The 21,505-nt window shown below is 47.7% G+C and overlaps 1 protein-coding gene across 3 annotated transcripts; it reads left to right on the top strand.

Annotated features, from left to right (window-relative positions):
• Positions 1-882: 882 nt before the first annotated feature.
• On the top strand, positions 883-21,312 carry CSDC2 (cold shock domain containing C2). 3 transcript variants are annotated; one of them, XM_019515100.1, is made up of 4 exons: positions 883-1,071; positions 15,386-15,658; positions 18,109-18,231; positions 19,477-21,312. In XM_019515100.1, the coding sequence occupies exons 2-4, from the start codon at positions 15,483-15,485 to the stop codon at positions 19,637-19,639; spliced, it is 462 nt and encodes a 153-aa protein (XP_019370645.1). In that variant the 5' UTR covers positions 883-1,071; positions 15,386-15,482; the 3' UTR covers positions 19,640-21,312. The 3 variants fall into 3 exon arrangements, with proteins under 3 accessions (XP_019370645.1, XP_019370648.1, XP_019370647.1); XM_019515103.1 differs by lacking the exon at positions 883-1,071 and adding an exon at positions 6,273-6,745; XM_019515102.1 differs by lacking the exon at positions 883-1,071 and adding an exon at positions 6,273-6,754.
• The last annotated feature ends 193 nt before the right edge of the window (positions 21,313-21,505 follow it).

Below are 21,505 nucleotides of genomic sequence, written 5' to 3'. Positions count from 1 at the left end.
AGTAATCCAGCTTGGAAGAACCAGCTATTTGTGTCTCTGGTACTCAGTCCATGTCAGAGAGTGATGGGTACAGTTATTTGCCCGCTGAGAATGAAAGGGCAAGCTCTGTCCATGAGGTCATCCTGAGGCTGAGGGGTCAAGCAGGCCCCCAAACTGCACAGCATGTGTTTGCAGCCTCACGAGAGTCAGCATCCCCCTTCTGAGGGCTGGGGACTCCCTCTCAGTTAGCCCCCAAACTGGCTTTGCTCTTCTGAGTAGCAGGCTCTGTGCTTGCCAGGTGCCAGCACAACCAGATGCTCTTCCCCCAGCTCCTCAAGTCACAGGCCTGCTGGGTCAGGAGGGAATCCCTGCTCCCATGTTTGTTAAAAAGACTGCATCCAGCAGGGAGACCCTTTCGTGGCCTTCCACAAGTGTTGGAGAGGGGATATGATAGGAGCTGGTGGGCAAAGGACCCTGAGTGGGGAGAGGTTACTTATCTCCACTGTGGGGGACAAAAGGGAAAGGAATGACCAGAAACAAGGGAAAGCCAGCCTATTTCCACTTGCCAGTTCAATTAGAGAAATTATTTTCACTTCGTGAATCCCAGTTCCCCTCCTTCTCAATGCCTGGGTCAGCCTGTTCCTGGTTATCAGTCTCTTTTCCCTGCAGCCTGCAAAGCATCCACTGCCATGTCATGTAACATCACCTCCCTCACTCCCCCTCCCTCGGCTTACGTGTGCACACGCACACATGCACACACACGCACACCCCCCTCCCCCCCGATTGTGGATTTGTTGAGAGCTGCGGCCCAGTTCTCCCCCCAAAAGGCATGTCTCTTTAAGTCTGGAGTAGAAGTTATCATCATAATCCCTCCCATCTGCCCCCCTCTGCCTTCCCCCTCCCCACCATCCTGACGTCAGGAGGAAGGAGTGTATGTGTGTGTGTGTGTGAAGCTCAGGGTGCACATCAGACACGCCAAATATTTTAAATTCATCAGGAGGCAGCGGGCAGCCCAGCTCGGAAAGAAGGGGGGTGCTGAGGACAAACCCAGAGCTAGGCTGTCCAAGCAAGAGGACTGCTGCTCTCCATCAGGTAACAGAGGAACCTCCATTCACCCTAAGCACTGATGCTTGGCACAATGCAGCTAGAGGGGAGCTGGTAATTGCCAGGGAAGGCAGAGACGTGAAATGCCCCGTTTAGTATTGCTGGGAATATTGTAGTTAGAGGCATGAATGTACATTGGCTCATTTGCTGACTTTTTTTTTGAGGGGAAGGTGTAAAATTAACTGTGAATTAATTCCTCTGCTCTATTTCTTCCCCACCAACCTAAAAGAAAGGGAAAAAAACATACTGGCATAAGCAGTGGTATTGTGTATGTGTGTGTACATGATTTTGCTGTGGGCAAAGAGCTTCAGCTTTACCACTGAAAGCTCAGATCAGCTGGGACACATCTGTCTGCTCTATCCTTTTTGGAGGGTGGGAAGGAGGCATGCCTGCTTTGTAAAACCTCTCTTATTAAGTAATGGGGGTGTTAGTGATGCTTACATGGCTTTTTTTCTTTTGGACTGACTGAATTATCAATTTTTGCAAACAGCAAGTTGAATCTACAAAGGAGGAAGGAAGAGGGTGGGTGAAGACATTAGCCTGTGGTTTTGGAACAGCCGGTATTCTGATTTTGTGTATTTATATTTTATTATTCTGCATCTATTTTTAAACGGTTAAGCAAGCCTCAATGATGGCCTCTCTGTCCAACCCCAACCCCTTAGGTCTGGTGGCATGTTTGTTCTCTCCCTCACCTTCCACCCCCAAAATCCAGGAGCAGTAACTGAGATGGCTTTTATAAGCGAGCTACAAAGGTGACATTTTGCCCCTAATTGTGCTGTTTGTATATGTGGCTGCCCAACCAGAGCTCCTCAGACTTGTGGGGAGGGCAGCTTTAAGCCCCTACTCCCCAAAATGGTTTATTTATTTTATTGCAGTGTGCCTCAGAAAGGAGGTATTTAACCCCTGGGATCTGTAAATGAAACAGTTTTGGATGTCATTTAACTCTTAATTATCTGACCCTGCAACCAAACCAGGTAGGGATAAGAGGCTTTCATTAGCACTGGATAGAGACAGAATTTATAAAAGCCTGCCAGACACCAGAGCTGTGATCCTCCTCTGAGCATGGAGAATGAAAGAAAGAGTGAGTATAGTCTGTGAGCCACTGCAGGTGCTGTGTTTATGGTAACCTCTTTATTTAACTGCTACATTTGCCGAACTGGTTACAAACCATTGGAGTAATTAATCTGTTCCTTGGGAGTGGCATGTTTGGGTACCAGGGCTCGCAATGGGGTGTTCATTGTCCTTCAAGGTATGAATACCAGAAAAACTGTGACAATGTAATTTGGTATAATACTCCCAGGACAAACTCATCCTCTGTGTCTAGTTCTATATATTTATCGAGAATGAGATTTGCCTGCATTTAGACAGTTTGGGTTTTTAGGGGGCTTGGACTTGCCTTTTCAAGACCAGCAATGGGCCTGAGAACTGCTTTCACTTTTTTATGGCCATGCTGTTGCCAAAGGCGGGGGTTCCAGGGTGAGGGGAATAGAGCCAGTGGCCTCTAGTTTTGCTCTATTTTTGCTTTGATGCAGTAGCTGGGGAGAGATGAGAGCGAGGTTTCCAGCAGGGTGTTGCCGAAATCCACTCCTTAAAATCTCCCATCTTTATTAATGATTTGGAAGAGAGGTGAAGAGCACATCAAGGGAGTTTACGCAGTTTAAATCCAGAGGTGTCGTAATCACTCAGGACCTACCGAAGTGAGAGAAACGGGACAAAATAACTAGGTGTGATTCCACTGGAAAATGTAGCAGAGGCAGAAACAATGTGAAATGCAGTCAGTCAATGGAAGGAAGCCGCTTGGGAAGCAGAATTGTTGAAGCAGACGAAAGTGAGAGTGTAGACAGTGTAATTGCCAGAAATTTGCAAGGGGATATGACAGCTAATTAAAGTCAGTGCAATTTGGGGCTGGCTGTGCAGAGGCATCAAGAATGTAAGACGTCTTCTCTTAAGCACGTTTGGTGCCACCTTGCCTGAAGCATCCTGGGCACCTCCTTGCCTGAAAGGTTTTGACAAATTGGAGGGAATATAAAGAGGAGCAACAAAGGTGATTAAGGGGATTGAGGACTGGTTCACCAGGGAAGATTAAGCAAACCAGATATATATAGTGCAGCCTGGCTGAATGACATCTGATGGATTTCCTCTGACTACTGTAACAAGAGGAGGTGGGGAAAAGGGAAAATGGGACTTTTGTCTCTTTAGAGGCATACTTCCCATATTTGGAGACCTTGTGCAGCTAAATGAGGTCGCAGCCAGCTCCAAAATAAATGTGGTTTGGTTTTGTTTGTTTGTTTTGTTTTTAAAGAGAGTCGGGGAGGGATTTTGTTTGATAAATTGTAGATCCTTCGCCTCATCTTGATGAATGGGGCACTTGGATCTCTGGATGAAAGCTGACGTGTCTGCAGCCTGTCTTCAGTAATTGGACTGGGTTTTGCATATTCTTCCATGGAATACTTTCTACTGTCAGCTAAGCTTGAGAATGTTCTCTTTTAAAGCAACAACAAAAATAGAAAGCATCTAAGCTAGCTGCCACTGATGCTGCTGTATTACTACAGGGTTCTGGCATGCTACTGTAGCACTTTCTTGAAAAAAAAAAAAGAAAGTGGGGAAGGAATTTGCTGTTCAATTGAGAACACTGTCTCCTGACCCACCCATTAAAAAGAGCTCCATGGGACCTCTTCACACCCAGCCTTCAGCCACTCCTACCGTCCAAGCAAAGCCATAGAGCTTCTGTTCTGCTCCAAAGGGAAAGGCCAAGAGCCTGCCAGCAATGGGGAATGCAGCTAAATTGGAAGAAAACTGTTTCAACTCCATTTCATAGGGCTGGGCTGGTTCACATTTTGCTGTACCATGAGTGACCTGGATTTCTTTTCACTCTATGTATGTGTTGCCAAGGCCTATAAAGACTTAGAGGGCCTGTGAAGGAAATACTGGTAGCTCTTGGTATTGATAGTCAGAGACCTGCATAACTAGCTGTGTGGTACCTTGTGGGGAATAGATTAAAAGTGCCTTGCACTGCTCCATAGCCTCCTCCTCCACCTTGCTTGATATGGATCTTAATCTCTCAAAATGTTATTGCTTGTCTCTGAAGGGGAATCCTGGCAGAGGGAGGAAGGCATGAAATAGGCTTTCTCAGAGCCCCTCAACTTCTTTCCTGGGAAGAGGAGGGGCTGATAGCTTGCAGCTCTTGTACCCAGCCCATCTTTGCTAGAAGTTTAATTTCCTTGGTCCCTTTGTTTGCTGCAGGGATTTGAATCAAGTCACAGTCGGTGTAAAAAACCATAGTGCCGTGTGGTACAATGAGTGCCGCCCAACACTTTAAGCAGATTGTCCCATGTCCTAAGACCTTTGAAGGCCTGTGGAATGAGGGTATGGACCAGGCATGGTTTTATTTCAGGACAGGCGCTTTGTTCCTTTGCACGGGGGTGATGATGACAGGGCCTCTTCTCTGCCCGTGTTCTTCTTGGGGTTATGGCTGCTCTCTGGAGGTACTCTAGTGCTGATTAAGGCACCCAAATGAACTCAAACACTGAATTGAACTGGTCTCATGGGATCGGTGTGTGGATTTAGGTGTGTGTGGTGAAATTCATTAGTTCTTGTAGATAAGATGTAACATGACCATCCCTGCTCTTTTCCCCACAAGGCACATGCTCTCCTCCAGAGGACCTCCAGTGTTACAGGCTTTGCTTGTGGAAAGGCCAGACTAGGTGATGCTCTTTGGAGCCCATCAAAGTTGCTCTTTGACTGCTGGCAAGCGACCAGAGCAGGTGCCTCTAGGACAACAGGGATTCAAGGGTCCGTGGATGCCAAGACGGACCCCAATGAAGTGCGACTGACCACAGAGTGCAAAGCAATATTAGGCTAAGACAACCCACCTGCAGGTGTCTTTATCCCTTTCCCATAGCTCTCCTAGCCCCTAATGGCCCACAGAGCAGAAAACTTAGGTTTGAGCTGTGGAGAGGGATGAATTCTTCAGTAAAATTCTCCTTACGGCTGAGCTCTCAAATCATGCGTCATCAGGCAGAGGCATAATCTACTGGGGATAAAAACTGGGTTCCCGAGAAGGTGTAAATCAGACAGGATGTCAGTATAGTTCTTGGCTGCATGGATTATGAACACCGCACAGGGGAGGGACCCTCTGGCTCCACTCTTCCACATACTCTCGGTCCCCTGTTAATGCTGATGTGCTAGCAGGCTTATGGGCTTCTTATTGTGGGACAGTTTGATCTTGAGGGATTAACAAAGCCCTATTTCTAGAGTGCTTTGAAGATGGAAAGCCCCGTGGTGCTGCCAAGTGCTGTGTTACATCCTACCAGGCTCCTGAGGGACTCTTCCTGTGAACATCTTTCTCTCTCTTCTCTTTTTTTTTTTAACCTTCCTTTCCCCTGTTCTCACAAGATGTTCCTCTAGCCTAAACATCTGAACAAGGAGCTCACGTGGAAGAGCCTGGATCACTATGCCTCTGCCTTACAGCCCCACGGGACAACTGAAGAATCCCAAAGTGACAAAGCAGTGATTCAAGTGGAGCGTGATGTAGCTTCATGGGCTCTTTGGCAAATGAAAGGGGTGCCAGTAACAGGTAGGAGTGGCTAATCGAAAGCACCCTTCCTTGTGCCAGGAATGTCCTCTGTTTCTTCCTCTGCTATGTCAGAGGTTTGAATCTTTGCAATTCGCTTTTTATCTCTTTCTCTCTGTCCTCCCCAGTAACACTTCTCCTTTTGCTGCAGCTTAGTTCCACCATTGCTTTCTGCAACTATAGAAGTGGTTGTGATAGTATATCATAGTATCACTTCCTGCAGGGTGGGTTAGAGGCAACAAAAGGATGACCGGGGAGAGGAAGAGCTCTGAGTGGTGAGCCAAATGCTGGTGTCTAAGCAAACTTGGCAAAAATGGGTCAGGGGGATGATGCTACAGTACTCCCCAAGGTGTGTCCAGCTGAATGTTTGGGTATCGTGGTATCACCACTGAACTGCAGCCACCTCTTGGTCAGGTGCATTTTACAGGGCTTTGGAGACAAAGGATTAAATAAGCATGAAGATTTCTTCCTCTGACAGGGAGGCCAGGGGAAGGATGGGTGGGGTCAAGGCATGTGACAATTTGACTCTGTCTTGGGAGGGGGAGCGATGTGTGAAAATTAGAAACAGGAGATTGGGATAGGCCAAAAGAACACAATGGTTTAATTTGGACTGTAGCCAGGACACTCGTGAGCAGCCCTCCTTCAGAGACATATCCTAGGGCCTTTTAGTGATCAGGGCCTTGGCTTTACATCATGTGTAAGAACCTGGGACTGGGGGCGAGTGGATATCAGTGTTGGTCACATCTCCCATGCTGGCCTGCTCTCTGAGCCTCCTGCCTCCTCCCAGGTTAGGTGGCTGTGATTCCTGCCTGCATCATAAGCAGTGGTGCGTGTGTGGTGTTGGCATGGATTCCTCTCCTTCAGCCTTCTGTGTTGTTTTTCAGCACACTGGGTGTTTCACAGAGATAGGAAGCTGTCCCTCTGCCAGAGCCTTCCTCCGTGCTGCATGCAGGAACCAAGGCGGGTGCAGACACAGAAGGGAGGAGGGTCCACCCTAGGCCACAGGATCAGACAGGAGAGAGGCACCACTGCTGCAGGGAGGCAAACAGACCTGGCAGCCCCTACCTGGACCTAGCAGGAGCCTGACAGGTAGAGAAGGTGAGAAACTGTTGCTGGTAAAGGGCTCAGATTTGCAACTGGAAACCTGATACAGGTCGAGAAAGAAGGGGAAGGTGTCGTCTTAAGTCTAGGGACAAAGCTGGTAGAGAAGCCTGTCGACAGACCTCCTGGGGATGGCGTGGTTAGCATATGGGTGCTTTGGCACCAGTGGGCAGGCTCTTTGTAAGGCAAACCTAGACTTTGGGTCACATGGGGGCAGAGACACAGCCAAAATGGGAGAGTGCTGCCATTCTTCCCAGGCCAGCCAGATATGCTGGAGTGAGTTTCCTAAGCCCTGTGTGTTTTTGTTTTTTTCATAGATTCATAGATTATAGAGTTGGAAGGGACCCAGTGGATCATCGTATCCAACCCCCTGCCCCTGGCAGGAAAGAGGACCGAGGTCAGACGACTCCAGCCAGGTGTTACAGTCTATTGCTGTCTCATTATCTGGCTGTGACAGTCCTGCTGCTTCTTGGAAATCTCTGTAAATCCTGGGGGAAGGCCAGCCTGCTTTTTCTTGCTCCCCCTCCCTCCCCCAACCTCTTCCTGGCTCTGGAGGGATGTTTGTGAGTCTAGGAGGATGGCATCACAAGGACATGGCTGGAATGTAGAACGAGGGTTAGAGAGAAGCTGTTAGTTTATTTCTGACATCTCACTTATTGTGGGAGGTTTTGGAGAAATGAGAAGCTCCTTGATTTACTCAGACAACCCCCTCCTCTTCCTCCTTCTCCTGGGGTTGCTTCTTGCACAACTAAAATTGGTGGGTGTTGGGCACCTAAATATCTCTGTGGATCAGAGCCTCAGGAATTCCTGACAAGGGGCGGTAGGTGATGTTGGATACTAGAGACCCTGCACCTGCTTCCAGACTTAGTTCATTGCAACATAAAAGTGCACCTGAGAGCTGAGGTTGTAGGGAGGGGACTGGGAGTTGTCTGTACAAATGCAGCAGCGTGTCGGGGAAGACAGGGAGGGAGTTTGTCTCGACTGCTGCACTGGCTGTCTGCACATGGCTTCCTGTGGGTGTTTAGGGGTGGGAAGGAAAGTGCTTTCTTGGGCCACTGCCACTTTCTTCTGAACACTCCCTGTCCATGACACAGCCACCTCTGCCTCTAGAGAAAATCGTGCCTTGCCCTTCTGGAGTGGGTGGCTCAGGGAGTTGCTCTGAAACAAAGCCTACCACATCAAGGCTATTAGTTCAGGTAAGAACAGACTTGGCAGTGATTCAGAGCAGTTGACTTGCTTGACTGTTTTGCGGTCCATAGGTTGTAGTGGACTTGGTGCCAGATTGCTTCCTAGAAGACAGGTGTTCGCAACATAGGAAGGCATCAGTACCACTGGCTCCATTCTTGCCTATTTGAAAAAAGGGGCTATAGAAATTATTAGCACCCAAAACAGGCCTAGGGACTATGCTTTCATCCCACTCAAGGGGCTTCCTTCAGATTGGGAGCAAGGCCTGGTCTGTGTAGGGAGGGATGCCAGCACTGCCATGCCCATGTTTTACCTGGTCTTTAGCTTTTCTCCAGCATGGCTCAGCCTAAGGATTCAAAAAAGAGGACACTGGCTTGAAAAAAAGTGTGTCTGTATCTTTTTTTTTTCAATAATAAACACTGATTTATTTTCTTTATTTGCCACCTAGTTTCTGAGCTTTTAAGATACACTTGCCTCACATTTCCCAGCCTTTGTCCATGACCAGGAAGCCTGCCAACTTTTTCCTAAATGAGAGCAGAGCTTCTCAGGCAGAGACTTCTTAGCATCTGGGGCTCTGAGTAAAACTCCTTGTAGCATGAGCCTCACAATAAGATCATCAGGGCAGGCAGCACTGCCACCCTCCAGGGCTGGATGGCATTAATTCTGGGCACACAATGAAAGGTTTCATACGCTGCTTTTTAGATGAGGGAGTGGGGAGAGGTTTGGAGCACCCTGGATCATGATGCATTATAGTGCATTGACAAGAGTGTAGCACCCCCAAATGCCTGTCGGCTCCCAGCAGAGGTATGAGGTCACACATTCACTTCTTCCTGAAAGCTGATCACATGCTGCTCTGCAGCACTTCAGAAGGGCCAAACCAGTTCAGAAGTATCTAAAATGGTTGATAAGAAGAGCAGGCAGGTGGATTTAATGAAGGCCAGGCAAATAATGCCTTTCTGTAGACTGATAATACTGGTGCCTTCCCCCTGCATAGCTCTGCCAAGACCCTCCAGCACTGCATGGGCTGCAACCCTCCAGGGGCTGCATCTCCTTCTGCACTGGGCCCAGTGCTGTCTACACACCTCTGTCAATACACCTCCTCCCAATCCTTGTGAGGTGCTGATCCCAAGCGTGCCAAGGCACAAGAACAGGAACAAAGTGACTTAGGAAAATTGCCACAAGAGACCCCAGAGTGGAAAGCTCTGCAGCACAGGTTGCTATTCTCAGCCAGAGCAGGTGCTCTTCCTGTTCTGGTTGCTTCCCTTCTCCCCATGCACTTATGGGTACTCCACGTTGGTCTGGTAACAATATTTTTATTGGAGATTTTCTTCTTTGGGCGGAAAAATAGAACTACTCAGAAGGCATCTCTGCTTCAGTTTAAGATGGGAGCAAAAACAAATATAACTTCATTGGCATGAGCATTAATTTGCTGTGTTATATATGAAGTATAAAAAACACAACCAACTAGGCAAAAAAACCCCCAAAGGATGTTTCATTAGTCCTGCATTTCATTCGAATTAGATGGACATCTCTTTCTGAGATTTATAAAGCAAAATCTAGCCACCTTGAACATCTTGACCATGCAACCAATGCTTCACGTAACATTATGTCAGTACCTGAGTTAATGTTTTTAGCTACAGTTAAAAACAGTCCACAGGGGTTTGAAATATGAGCTACATTACCAGAAGCAGCTCACAGACAGCAGGATTGCAGAATAAAGGCTAGCTGGATTAGCTGAACATCAAACCATTAAAAAAGGAGAGAGTGTTGTTAACGCCTGTGGAATGAAGAGTTTAGAAGCAATCAGGAAGATGCTAATGAGCCCTGAAGTCAAGTGACTCCTTCGCTGCTACCTGGCTAAAAATGCTGCCCCTGCCAGGCAGGCAGTTGGTTTTAAACTTTGGGTACAGCAGGACTCAAAGGGGCAGGGCGAGGGTTGGGGAGGGTGATTGCACCACTGCACCTCCCCTAGATCCACCCCTGGAGCTATGGTTTCAGGCTGTCTGTAGACTCTAACATCAGTACACTTGGGATTATGTTTTCAAGCCAGTAGTATTCACAGGATAGATGCTTCTTAAATGACAGCTGATCTTCTGATGTCATCACATGACTCCAGGAGCTGGGACCCTAGGCATGCATCTATATACTCACTGTCTTAGTCAGACCATGGGTCCAAACCCAGCAGTGATTACCCAGGCCTGAGTCAAATTTCAGAACCAGTGTGTTCTTGGGGCTCCTATCTAACGTGTCCTTTGGCTGCAGGGTGGAAAGGACAAGTACTTCATTTCTGGAAGAATGAAGAGGGAGGCAGGCCCCTGTGCCTGACGGGGAGTCAGAGGGATGTGTTGCAATCTACAGAGCATTGCTGCAAGTAATTATGTTCACAGATGTGGTTGGGTTTCCCCATTTAGACACTTTCCAGGCCATTGTCTTGGGTCCCAATCCTGCGGGCCCATTGTGAGTCTGAACAGAGCCCAGGCACTGTCCCTGGGATGGGTCACACCCTTGAGGTACAAACCCACAGTCCAGCTCAAACGCACCCTGTCAGAACTGTGGGTACTCTGGGGCTGTAGCTGGGCCTGTAGCTAACCTAGATTTCCTGTCCCAAAATGAAGCTAAATCTGTTCACCTCTTCTGTCTAAAGCTTCCTGTGAGGCTTCCTTTGCTTATATGCTCCCCTCCCAGCACCAAGCTTCTTTGTTTTGCCTCTGGTAAACTTCCACTTAACCAGCCCCCTGCAAACAAGCTGAAGGAAGCAGCTTTTCCCAGCTCCAGTCAACCTCCGTAGCATACTAATCATCCTGTCGAAATACAGTTGCTAAGGTTAAATACTCTCCATTGTCCCTCATCTGGTGGGTACGTGCTATTGGACTTGTCAGCAGAAGTGGTACAGAAAGGCGTTCTGTGAGCAAGCAGTTTCCATCGTAACCACCTCAATACTATCACCCAGTATCGGTAAGTGCTGTGTAGGTGGCCCAGACCATCATGCTTACCCAGTTCTGGTAGTCAGTTCACTGGAGGACCCAGACTCCTTTAGTGCTTGTTTGTCCACACAATATCACTTTTCATGGCAAAAGAGGATCCCTGACTAGTTACTGTGAGAAGGGAGTAGAAGTAGATAGGAATAAGGCTAATTTTGTAGCAGATGGGAGAAGGGGCAGAATAGCAAATTTGTGGCTGCTTGAGATGGTACACTGGTCCCCCTGCTGCCCAGCATGGCTTCTCCGAGCTCTGTGGGCAGTGGGGGAAGAGAGCATTGAGCATCCTGCTCTCAAATGCAGAGCCCCTGTGCTTGAGCTAAGGGAGAAGCTCTGCTGTCTGTTAGCAGCAACACAGCCTTAGCACTTTGGATCGGTGGAAGCTTAGTAGGAGTTTTCTGGGGATCAGAAGTGATCATTGCTATGGCTGGGGTGGGCAGTGGTTCAGGCACAGAGGCAAACTTCAGCTGGGGCAGAGCCAGGATGCATTCTGGCGGTGCTTTGGGTTGAGAGAGAGACACACTTGCAGAGAAAACAAATGAGGCAGGAGGGGTGCAGGGATCTGTTCCTCTCTCTGCTGCTTTGCCTCCTGATGCTTGGACTGATCTAGAAAATATTGATGGTGTCCTTGGTACTTTCTATTTTTGGGGCCAAGGTGACCCCCTTTTCATCTGTGCACCGAGGAGACTCTTCCTTGGGAGGCAGGGACAAGTTTGGCAATAAATTGAACATCTCAGGATTTCCTGGGATATTAAAATAGCCTGGCAGGAGGTGGTTGCTTTCATTGCAAATGGTGCTGGGAGGGAGTGGGGCTGGGGAGGGGTGGTATCAAACTAGGCTATTTTTTCAGGGCCTGATTTCCCAAACTCATCCACCCAGGTCCTGCGTACTAATGGATCATGCTGGGTGGAGAAGGGAAAACAGAAGACTCCTACTCTTGAGGAAGAGTGGTGGATTTCTGATGCATTAAAATGAACACAGTTTACAAACAGAACAATTTCTGCCCCCCTCCCCCCAATGATGTATCCAGAGCTGCTACTCTTGCTCTCACAGGAGCAAGGCTGTCCAGCCCTCAAACAGAAGCCACCAAATTACCCAACAGGAAAGAAATCAACAAGGAAAAAGTCTCTCTCAATTTCTCTTGCACCATCATACCCAGGGCTTCCGTACAAATAGTAAAAAGAAGCCCTCGAACATTTGGGATTGCATTCATTTGGTGGTTTCAAACGGAATAAGCAACTAGATCTCACTCTGATAATAGCTCTATTTGTGATTGAAGTGAGGGCAGATTGTCCATAGTTGTACTGGATTTCCCATTTTGAGTGTAAAAGCAACATCTGATCTAGGCCACACAGCAGCACTGCAGCTTTCTTGCAATGTAATTGTGAGTTTTGCAATATTTGGCATCCATCTTAAATTCCCATCTTTGCGACATAAAACAAGTTCACCCTAGTCGTGGCCAGTCCAAGCCTAAGAATATGGCCCTGAAAGGCTCAGTCACTACAAGGCAAACACCATAAAAAGAATCCTAATTATTTTTTTAAAGCATAATCCTAGGATTGTTTTGCCAATCTTGTGTTTTTTCCTGAGGGCCTGACTCCTGATTTTTTGAATGTTTGGGATTGGCGGTATTGCATATGTGAATTTGGGAGGACACCCATGACAACTCCAGGGAGAGGAGCTCTGGGCCACCTACTCTGAAACCTCCATGAAAGAAAGGGAGGGAGAAGGGCTGACTGATTCTCTTATGTGAGGAAGGGGGGCTGTATAACTTCTGGAAAGTTTCAGTGCTGTGCTTCCAAAAGGAAGCCTCTGGTGGGTGTTGAGCCAGTTTGTAAAACTCACATCTGCTCTGGTGTGCAGGGTCCTGGGATGAGCACCACCTGGGAAAAAGCAGTCAGCCCCAGTGATTTCCTTTAAAAGTTGAAATGCATCTTCATCTTGTTGAACATGTTATGGTGCCCAATTAGCAAGGAGGTTCTGGAGAAAAGTCATTCTGTGGCCTGTTTGTCTCTTATACAATGTAAATTCCAATGCAAAAAAAAACATTTAGTTTCTATTGCTGGATCTGTAGGAATGTCCCTTTCCTCAAGCCTTTCTCTAAGTGGGAGGTGTCTGAGTAGGTAACTAGTAGAAGAGGAAGATTTACCTGGAGGTTCAGGCATTGGGTTGGGGTTTGGGGAGATCTGAGCTCAGTTTCTGAATTAGTCACCTGGCCCAAGGTGTCTTTCTAACAGACCAGGAAGGAGATGCTGACTGGGGGAAACTGGGCAACTGCAACCTGTCGGCCTTTCCCTTGTCCATGCATATCTCTGACTGGAGTTTCACCTGGTGGCATCCACTGGTTCCTTAGACACATTCAAGGGGCTCCTTTATTACAGGGCTGCCCAACTGGTGGCCCCGGGCTCGCACCCAGCCACTGCTCCTTCCCCCACTGCTCTGGCTGCAATAGCAGCCCTGGTCTCTGGGTTCCCCGCCATCCACCAGCTGCTGCTTCCTGCCTCAGGGGCAGGGCAGTGCAGCAATGCAGGGAGCCGAGGGTGAGTCTGAGGCTGCATGGAGAGAGGGAGCAGATGGTGCCTGTGTGGACCTGCCTTGCCGTGGTGGGGAGGAAGGAATTCCTTAATGATGTTAATAAGTGTGGTGCCTGGTGCAGGGGACCCCAGTCCCTGCTGGGACCTGTGGGAGCTACAGTAATACACATGACAGTGTCAAACTGGCATAAAGAAAGGTTTCACCTCTGGGAAGAAATGAATCCTCCCCCACTCTCTCCAGCCCCCTGTGTAAGGTTATTTTTACATATAAACATCCAGACCTGTATAATGGGCCAAATCAAAATCAGCCAAAGGGAAGTGAAAGCTAATTACTGAATAGATGTCTCCATTTCAGCCTGCTATCTTGGATTTCTCCTTTCTCTAACAAACCAGCTTGGACGTGGACTTAATTGTCATCTCCACCTCTTTCCTGCACTGTTTTAACAGACTTTTCTATGTCCTCTGTTCTCCCATAGTTTCTGTTCCTGCTCCAGTATCCTAGATTCACTGGCAACTGGTGTCTGACACTGTCCCTGGACCTTGGACTATGGCTTGATTTTTGCCTCAGATCCTCTTCTTTTAGCTTCTGACTGATCTTTAGATTCTGTCCTGACTTGAATACTTACTTTACCCACAAAATTGCCTATGCCTTGCTTTTAAAAAGCCTAATTGTGCTAGATGCTCTAGTCTAAAGGCATATAACAAAGACAATCCCCTGTGCCTTATAACTTATTCTGTCTCTCTTTCTCTGTATAAAATAAAAAATATAGAAACACAACTCCAGCCGGAGATCACAAGTGCTATTAGCAGGAATTCTTGTAAGTAGGGGAGAGACTGCATATGCTCTTCACAGATATTGAGCTTTTCCACAAGAATTACCAACTAGTAATTATAATCTACAAAATTTTAACCTCTTGCAACCATTTATGGGACTTGAAAATCCCAACCATTTTAAGTGCCTGCATAATCTCAGTGCCTACTGAAGGTCAATGAGAGTTGTAGCCCTTTAGGAAAGCTTATATTGGAAAAGGTTTGAAAGAGTTATCTCTTGCCAGTACAGCTTATACTTGCTCAGCAAGTGAAATAAACAGATCTGATATAAGCTCTTTTATAGCTCTAAGGCCTTTGCTGATATTAAAATGTCACAATAAACTACTCCCCTGAACATCACTACTATAACGGCAAAAGCTTCTAGTGTAGAACTAGCCTAAATCACATAGTTGGGTCTGAAAATCCCACCCCATTTCTCTAACACCTGGGAGTTACTGTAAGCAAGGCTCCATAGCATGAGGTTTTGGAAACTCATGAGATTTAGCTGCACAACTTTTGTTAATCTCAATGGGAGCAGTAGGGTTAATTTCTCCTAGCTGCAATGAGCAAGGGCAATATTCCTCTCTGTCCCCTACACAAAAAGAATCTGGAGGTTCCTTCAAGCAGAGATACCAAGGGCTGTGTCACTCAAACTGCTCTATCAGCACTAAAAGGACTAGGAGATAACAGATCATTTAAGATGGCAGCAACATCAATGCAGCTGAGTCATAGGAACAGTTTTTGGAACTCTTTCTACCATCAATTCTTGGATGAGGTCCACTTGCTTGACAGCATGAGTCCTTTTATCAGCTACCACAAGAGATCTTTTCTGAGAACCAGTGGTCAGGACATTGATTTTTCCATCTCTCATTTCAGAATGAGCTTCCATGCTGCTACACTATGCTGGGCCTTTGGGACCTCTCCTGTCCCACTTCCTACCACTTTGCCGACATCACTATTGCGGCATCTAGTTTTCCCCCAGTTTCTCCCCTTCCAATCCCTGTCCTATCCTGGTCCTATTTGGTCTAGACTATAGGATGCACTTGCAGAAGAAGAGGATAGCCCTTTTTGCCTTGCAGTCGCACCCTGTACGTTATCCCTCTCTTCTTTTTCTTCTGTAGGTTGAAGTAAGAGCTGAAAGACTTTGAGTGTCTGTCTTCTCTGTTTCCTGTCATCACCTCTTCCCTCCACGAGTCGGAGAAGCCTCTCAACCACACCATGTCATCTGACTCCACCACCCCATCAACAGTGCCACCACTCCACTCGCCAAAGTCGCCTGTTTGGCCTACTTTTCCATTTCAACGGGAGGGAAGCCGGATCTGGGAGCGGGGCAATCTCCTCCTTCGGGACTTGCCCAGCCCTCTCCCCACCAAGAGAACCAGAACATACTCTGCGTAAGTAGCTGCCTCATGTTACTGAGGGATGGGGGTTGCTGTGTGTTAGACTCAAGCATAAGCCCTGTGAACTGTTCTGTTGTGGTGGAAAATGGGAGAGAGATTTCATCTGCTGCTCTTCTGTGATCACAGCAAAGCATTGGTGCCATGGGCTCTCCACACGTGGAGTTTTGCATGTGCACTGTGGGCGTGGATGGAGAAACACCTTATGTGTAAACTGGCACTCAACCTCTCGCCTGTCAGGGCACATGTTGCGTTTGTACATGTTAATGGTCTCTGGTACAGGGGTAGCCTCTGTGTGACGTGTGGCAGACCAGGACAAGGACAGGCAGCACAGCAGCAGATCAGGCAGGAAGAAGAAAGCAGAGCAAGAGATTGGACAGAGAGAACAAAGTAGGGAGCAGAAAGAGCAGCAGATTGGGCAGTAGAGTGGCATCAGGGAGGGCGCAGGGCTAATTCAGGGCACACCTGCCAAAAAGGTTGAGTGTCTCGTCTCCCCTCCAGCCCCCCCACCGAGTTAAATGATTAGGAGACAGTTCATAGTTGACCCAAATGGACTTTACAGAGTTTATGAGCACAGCACCAGAAGTTCAGCATTTTAGGAAAAGGAAAGGAGTATAGGAATGGTATCTATTTCTTACCTAACTTTCTTTCCAAATACCTCTGCAGTTACAAAGCACTGTAGTGATACGTTAGAAAGCTGTTTTCCTTCATTGTTCAGTCTATGTCCGAGGGTCTACCTCTTGTAAAGGAGGTGTTTGCTAGGAAAAAAGCTAGACGTTTCAGGAAACTCCTTTGCTCCCTAGATCTCTGAGAACCAGTCCAATTTTATCCTTCGGTATCAGACAAGACTTAACTTTCTGAGAAAGCTTAGGTTCTTGGACAGGGCAGCTCCTTTATCTCCGCCATGTACCTGGCCCACCATTGCCTGGACATTCCTAACCAGGATGACACCTGTTGTCTCAGGGCACTTAACAGACATACATTAACACGGATCAGAAGTTCAGCCAGCCCTCCCGTTTCCTTGTTCCTACATTGCAAATAACAGTAGAGGCTTCTGGGAAAGTGAGGTCAGTGGGTCTTTGCATAAGTGTGCTCTTACAGTATAGCAATACATAAACGATTCCTGCTTACATCATTCATTATAGGTTATCCAAACACTTTAAATTGTGGCATGCAATTCATATATAGTTTGCACAGCCTATAATTTGTGTCATCTCTTCTCCTGCTACATCAGACCCGTCTGGCAGCCTGAGCTCCCCGTGTTGTGCCCGGGGGACATAACCATACACTCAGCTTCTTTGAGGCAGCTGCAACCCAGGTAGAAATCCCTAGAAGAAGCCCCACTGAAACAGCACCATAACTTCTGAGTACCCACTGATGGATCAATCTTAAGCAGCTCGCTAGTGGTAGAGCTTGGACCTCCCTGCTGTCCTGCTCACCAGTGGTCATGATTTTGTATTCACTGCTGAAAAGTCCATTTTTACCTTAGGATCACTGTGATGCATGAGCTATGCCAAGATAAATACATTGCAAAGAACAGGCACTTTAGTTTTATCACAAGAAGAGGTCAAGGTCAGGGCATAGGCCTGAATCCAGCTAGTTTACCTCATGGTAAAATTAAAGTGTCTGGTCTTCACCATGTTCTTACCAAAGGATAGTCCATGAATGTTAGTTAAAGTAAAAACACAGCTATTTTTTAGCAGAGGAGACAAGCCCTCAGGAGCAGCTCCCATTTCTGTTCAGTTGTGGGTGGGGGGAGCACTCCTATAGGTTTCAAATGCATCCCAGAGTCCTGCTTCTGTTACTTCACTATTTCCTTTGAAGCATAATTGTAGATTCGGGGGATAGCAATGAGATGTCTGGGAGTTAACGTACCTGCCATTCATTTTCAAATGGAAACAACTGCCTCTTTGAAAGAAATGGAAGGGACCAGGTAGGATGGTAGGAGGAAGGAAATACTTTGTGGAGCTAAGGAATTTTTGAACATGGATTTGAATCTGCCCATCATGAGTATTGCTGGTCTAACAGAGTGGGGCCAAGGTTTTTGGCAGTCATGCCGCAGGGTAATCCCCGCATCCTCTCCAAGTGCCACTCCGATCCCCTTCCCATGGCTGATTTGCTGCTCTTTTTTCTGCTCCTTGCTCTATCTACTGCTTTGCTCCCTGCTCCCTCTCTGATCTGCCATGTGTTGCAAACTAAGACTGCCTGTGCCACAAGTTGCCTACCCCTACCATGGAGGAGCCCTTAGCCCTTCTCCTGCCTGCTCCCTTGGTGGGGACAGAGCTTTTGTCTTTATCAGATGATCTGGTTTTGACTCAGCCTTTTCCTCTTCCTCCTCCTGTATTGCTACAAGTATATCCCTTAAGTGATACTGTCAAATGATGCCTCTTGTGGAGTCAAATATGAGAGTATTTAATCTCTTTCCTGCCTCCTCTTTCCTTCTGTAGGACGGCTCGTGCCTCAGCTGGTCCTGTCTTCAAGGGTGTCTGTAAGCAGTTCTCACGCTCCCAGGGCCATGGTTTCATCACCCCAGAGAATGGCACAGAGGACATATTCGTACATGTGTCTGAGTGAGTCTCATGGGAAATGGAATATGCAGACTTTCACGCACTGCTGGCTCAAGGATTTGGGAGATAAAATGGGATGGACCTTTAACTCAAATATGATAAGTGTCATTTAACCCCAGGATGGTAATGGCCAGAAATGGTTCTCATTTGATGGCTCTTTGGTGGCCCATAAGAGATGAGAATGGGTGTTTGGGGTGGTAAGGAAGGAGGGGCAGAGTCTCAGATCAGTTTCTTATCACCTTCTCTTGCCCTGATAACTGGCATAAACTGGGGTGAAAGGGTTTATCAGGTTTATTATGGAGGCAGAGGCCTGAATAAAATCCCTGGGGCAGGCTCCCTTCTTTTATGCCTTCCATTCCTTTTCTGGAGATGGTTTATCCAGGCTGGAGCTACAATATATGCACTTAGCCCACAGGTTTTCAGCCTGCTATCTGTGGACCTCATAGTCTGCAGACTGTCTGAGGGGTCCTCAAAAGATGACTGTGATGAAGCAAAAGTATGTGAATACCCACACTTACAATTCAAAAAAGTCTGCCCTCCATTTGAAATTTTTTAGGGGTCCACAAATGAAAAAAGGGTGAAAACTACTTAGCTTGCTGACCATACTGCGCCTCTGTGGATAAAGCCTCCTCTAGTGTGGCCAATGCAGTGTTCCACCATAGCAAACATATTCACTAACAGAAGTAGGGACCAAATCCCAGTGGATGTCCATGGACTCTGGGTGCTCTTTCCCTCAAGGCTCAGTGGTGAATATAAACAAATTAGCTCCAAATGGTACTAATCTGGCACTGGAAAGGCTGGGATGGGAAAATGCAACGAACAGTCAACTTTCTGATCAGGGCTCAGCAGACTGCCACACACTCCTCCCTCTGTGCCAGCTCTTTGTTTGGGAAGAAAAGCAAGTATAGTCTCAATAAAAGCCAACTCCATTGCATATAACAAGCCTTTTTGAAAGCTTTGTCTCACAGGCAGGAGTTTGGCTCCCTCCCCTTTCCCTTAAAGGACCCCAGATAGTGGGACTTGGGCTCTGGCAACAGCCCCTCATGCTGTCATCTTGTAGCTGGGTGGTGGGAGGAGAAGTCCTGCACAGTTCTACGGAAAGGACGGTGCCCACTATATGTTGCTGATAGCAGGGCTCGCACAGGGACCCCTTGAGAGCATCCTATGTTGTGGCTGGGGACCTCACTAGCACTTGATCATAGTTGTACCCCTAATGATCTGTCCTGTCTCTTTCTTTATCTCTTTCAGCATTGAGGGGGAGTACGTTCCAATGGAAGGAGATGAGGTCACATACAAAATCTGCCCCATTCCGCCCAAGAACCAGAAGTTTCAGGCTGTGGAAGTGGTGCTCACCAACCTGGCCCCCCACACAAAGCATGAGACATGGTCTGGCCAAATCATTGGCTCCTAGGTTCTTGTGGGGTTTATGGGCTGGCTCGGCCTGCAGGCAGGGTTGGAGGTGTGTGCCTGGGTGTGTGGGAGACAGTCTGGCACAGCTGGAGCAGAGGAGGATGGGCCGGGATCACGTTTCTTGTCTGCCAAGTGGCATGTAGATGTATACATTCTGTGTCTTTTATAAGATTACATTTTTGTTTGTAATTGTGTTGTTCGAGGGGGAGGGGAAGGCAGAGCTGCTGATAGGGTGGATTCCACTTTCTCTTATGTAGCGCGAGCTCTTACGGTCTCTGATCAGGGATGCACACAGAAGACTCCTTTTTTACTTTGGTGGCAGGGAGGAGAAGGTGCACACAGCAGGGGCTGGCAACAGTTCTTTCTTTATCGCACTGCCCACACTATCCAGACCCAGTGTGGACTCCCCACCCTGCCCAAAGCCTGATTTCCTCAGTTAGCTCCAAATTCTCCATCCCCTTCCTGATGTCAGGTGCCAGGAAAGCCCAAGGTCCAGCTCCCCACACCGACTCCCTTGTGAACTGAAGAAGGGGCTGAGGGGAGAAAAGGGATGGCATGACTATGTCTGGAGGCACTCTTCCTATGAGAGGCAGTTCCAGCCCCAAATGATCTTGAACAAGCACTTTGATTGACAGCTACATCTGTGAGGTCTGGGATTGCCCCTGAAGGTAGGCAACCATTGATCCTCTGGATCATGGTGTATGCATAAGAGGTCTAGTCAGGTGCCTGATGAATCAGCTTGTATGGAGTCCTGCAGTCATCACACCAAAACCTTTGACACAAACTGGTTTTATCCCCGTTCCTGAAGACAGGTGTGTGGGCAGGGAGGGTGCGGGGGGGAGTGGAAAAATGTGGGGCACCTCACTTCCTCCAAGTCATTTGACATGGCCTTCCCATGCACTCAGCACTGCTGCTGAGTGGACAGCCATGCCCCATGGGCTCTGGGCATGCCACCCCCCCCAGGTGGACCTCACCTCTGTCTGCAGAGCTAGGCAGAGTCAGGAGATACCATGTGGCTCTGTGTATATGTGTGTATGTGGGGGTAGGGGACAGTGGATTGTATCACTTTGCAGTTTACACCCCTGCCACCACCCTCTCTTCTACCGCATGTCACGGAGATAGGCTGTAGCTCATTAATAGGGAAGGAATCCCCAGTTTTCATGCTCATTTTTAAAGCAGTTTTATAGCCTCTCACTGCCAAGAGCAGGGGTCTGGGAGCCAGGAGACTTGGACTGTATCCTGCACAGACTCACAGAACAGTGTTGAGTAGGTCCCCTAGATAACAACTGAAGAGATCTCTGACTGTTCTTTGGTGCCTCAGGTTTTGGAGGTCACATTGGCCCCCCTGATTTACCTGGCAATTTGGGCGCTCAGATCCACTAAAAATCAGGTCCTAGGTATCTTGGTGTGTGCTCTTTTGAAAATGTTGGCCTGAATCTCTGTGCCTTCATTTCCTCAATGGGGTCATGAAATCTCTTTCCCTTAGCCTCTCCCTGCCCTTTGGTAAAACACTGTGCACAAACCCCTGGAAGTGCTGTTTGGTTTTAGTCTTACTCAGGCACCTTTCAAAGGATCACAGGTCAACAGCGCCGTGCAGGTTTCTGTGAGGTTTTGCTTGTTTTGAGGGGAGGGGGGAAGAGAACGAAAAAGAACCAACCCAGGCAGCATTGGGAGGAACGCTAGAACAGGCCTGTACATCAGCACTGGGGAGCACATCAGTATGATTCCTGCTCCAGTCCTGCAGATTCACCAAATACTAGCTCAAATGCCATCTTTTAATCTTCCACTGCCAGTGCTAATGAGCTACAAGCTCAGTATCTTTCCTGCTTTAGGATAAACATTAATTTTCTTAAAGCAGCTTTAATCT

The sequence above is a fragment of the Gavialis gangeticus genome, unplaced genomic scaffold, assembly GCF_001723915.1.
Source record: "Gavialis gangeticus isolate Ggan-Ray unplaced genomic scaffold, GavGan_comp1, whole genome shotgun sequence".
NCBI lineage: Eukaryota > Metazoa > Chordata > Crocodylia > Gavialidae > Gavialis > Gavialis gangeticus.
Note: the sequence above shows the minus strand (reverse complement) of the source record. Positions and strands in the feature narration are given on the sequence as shown.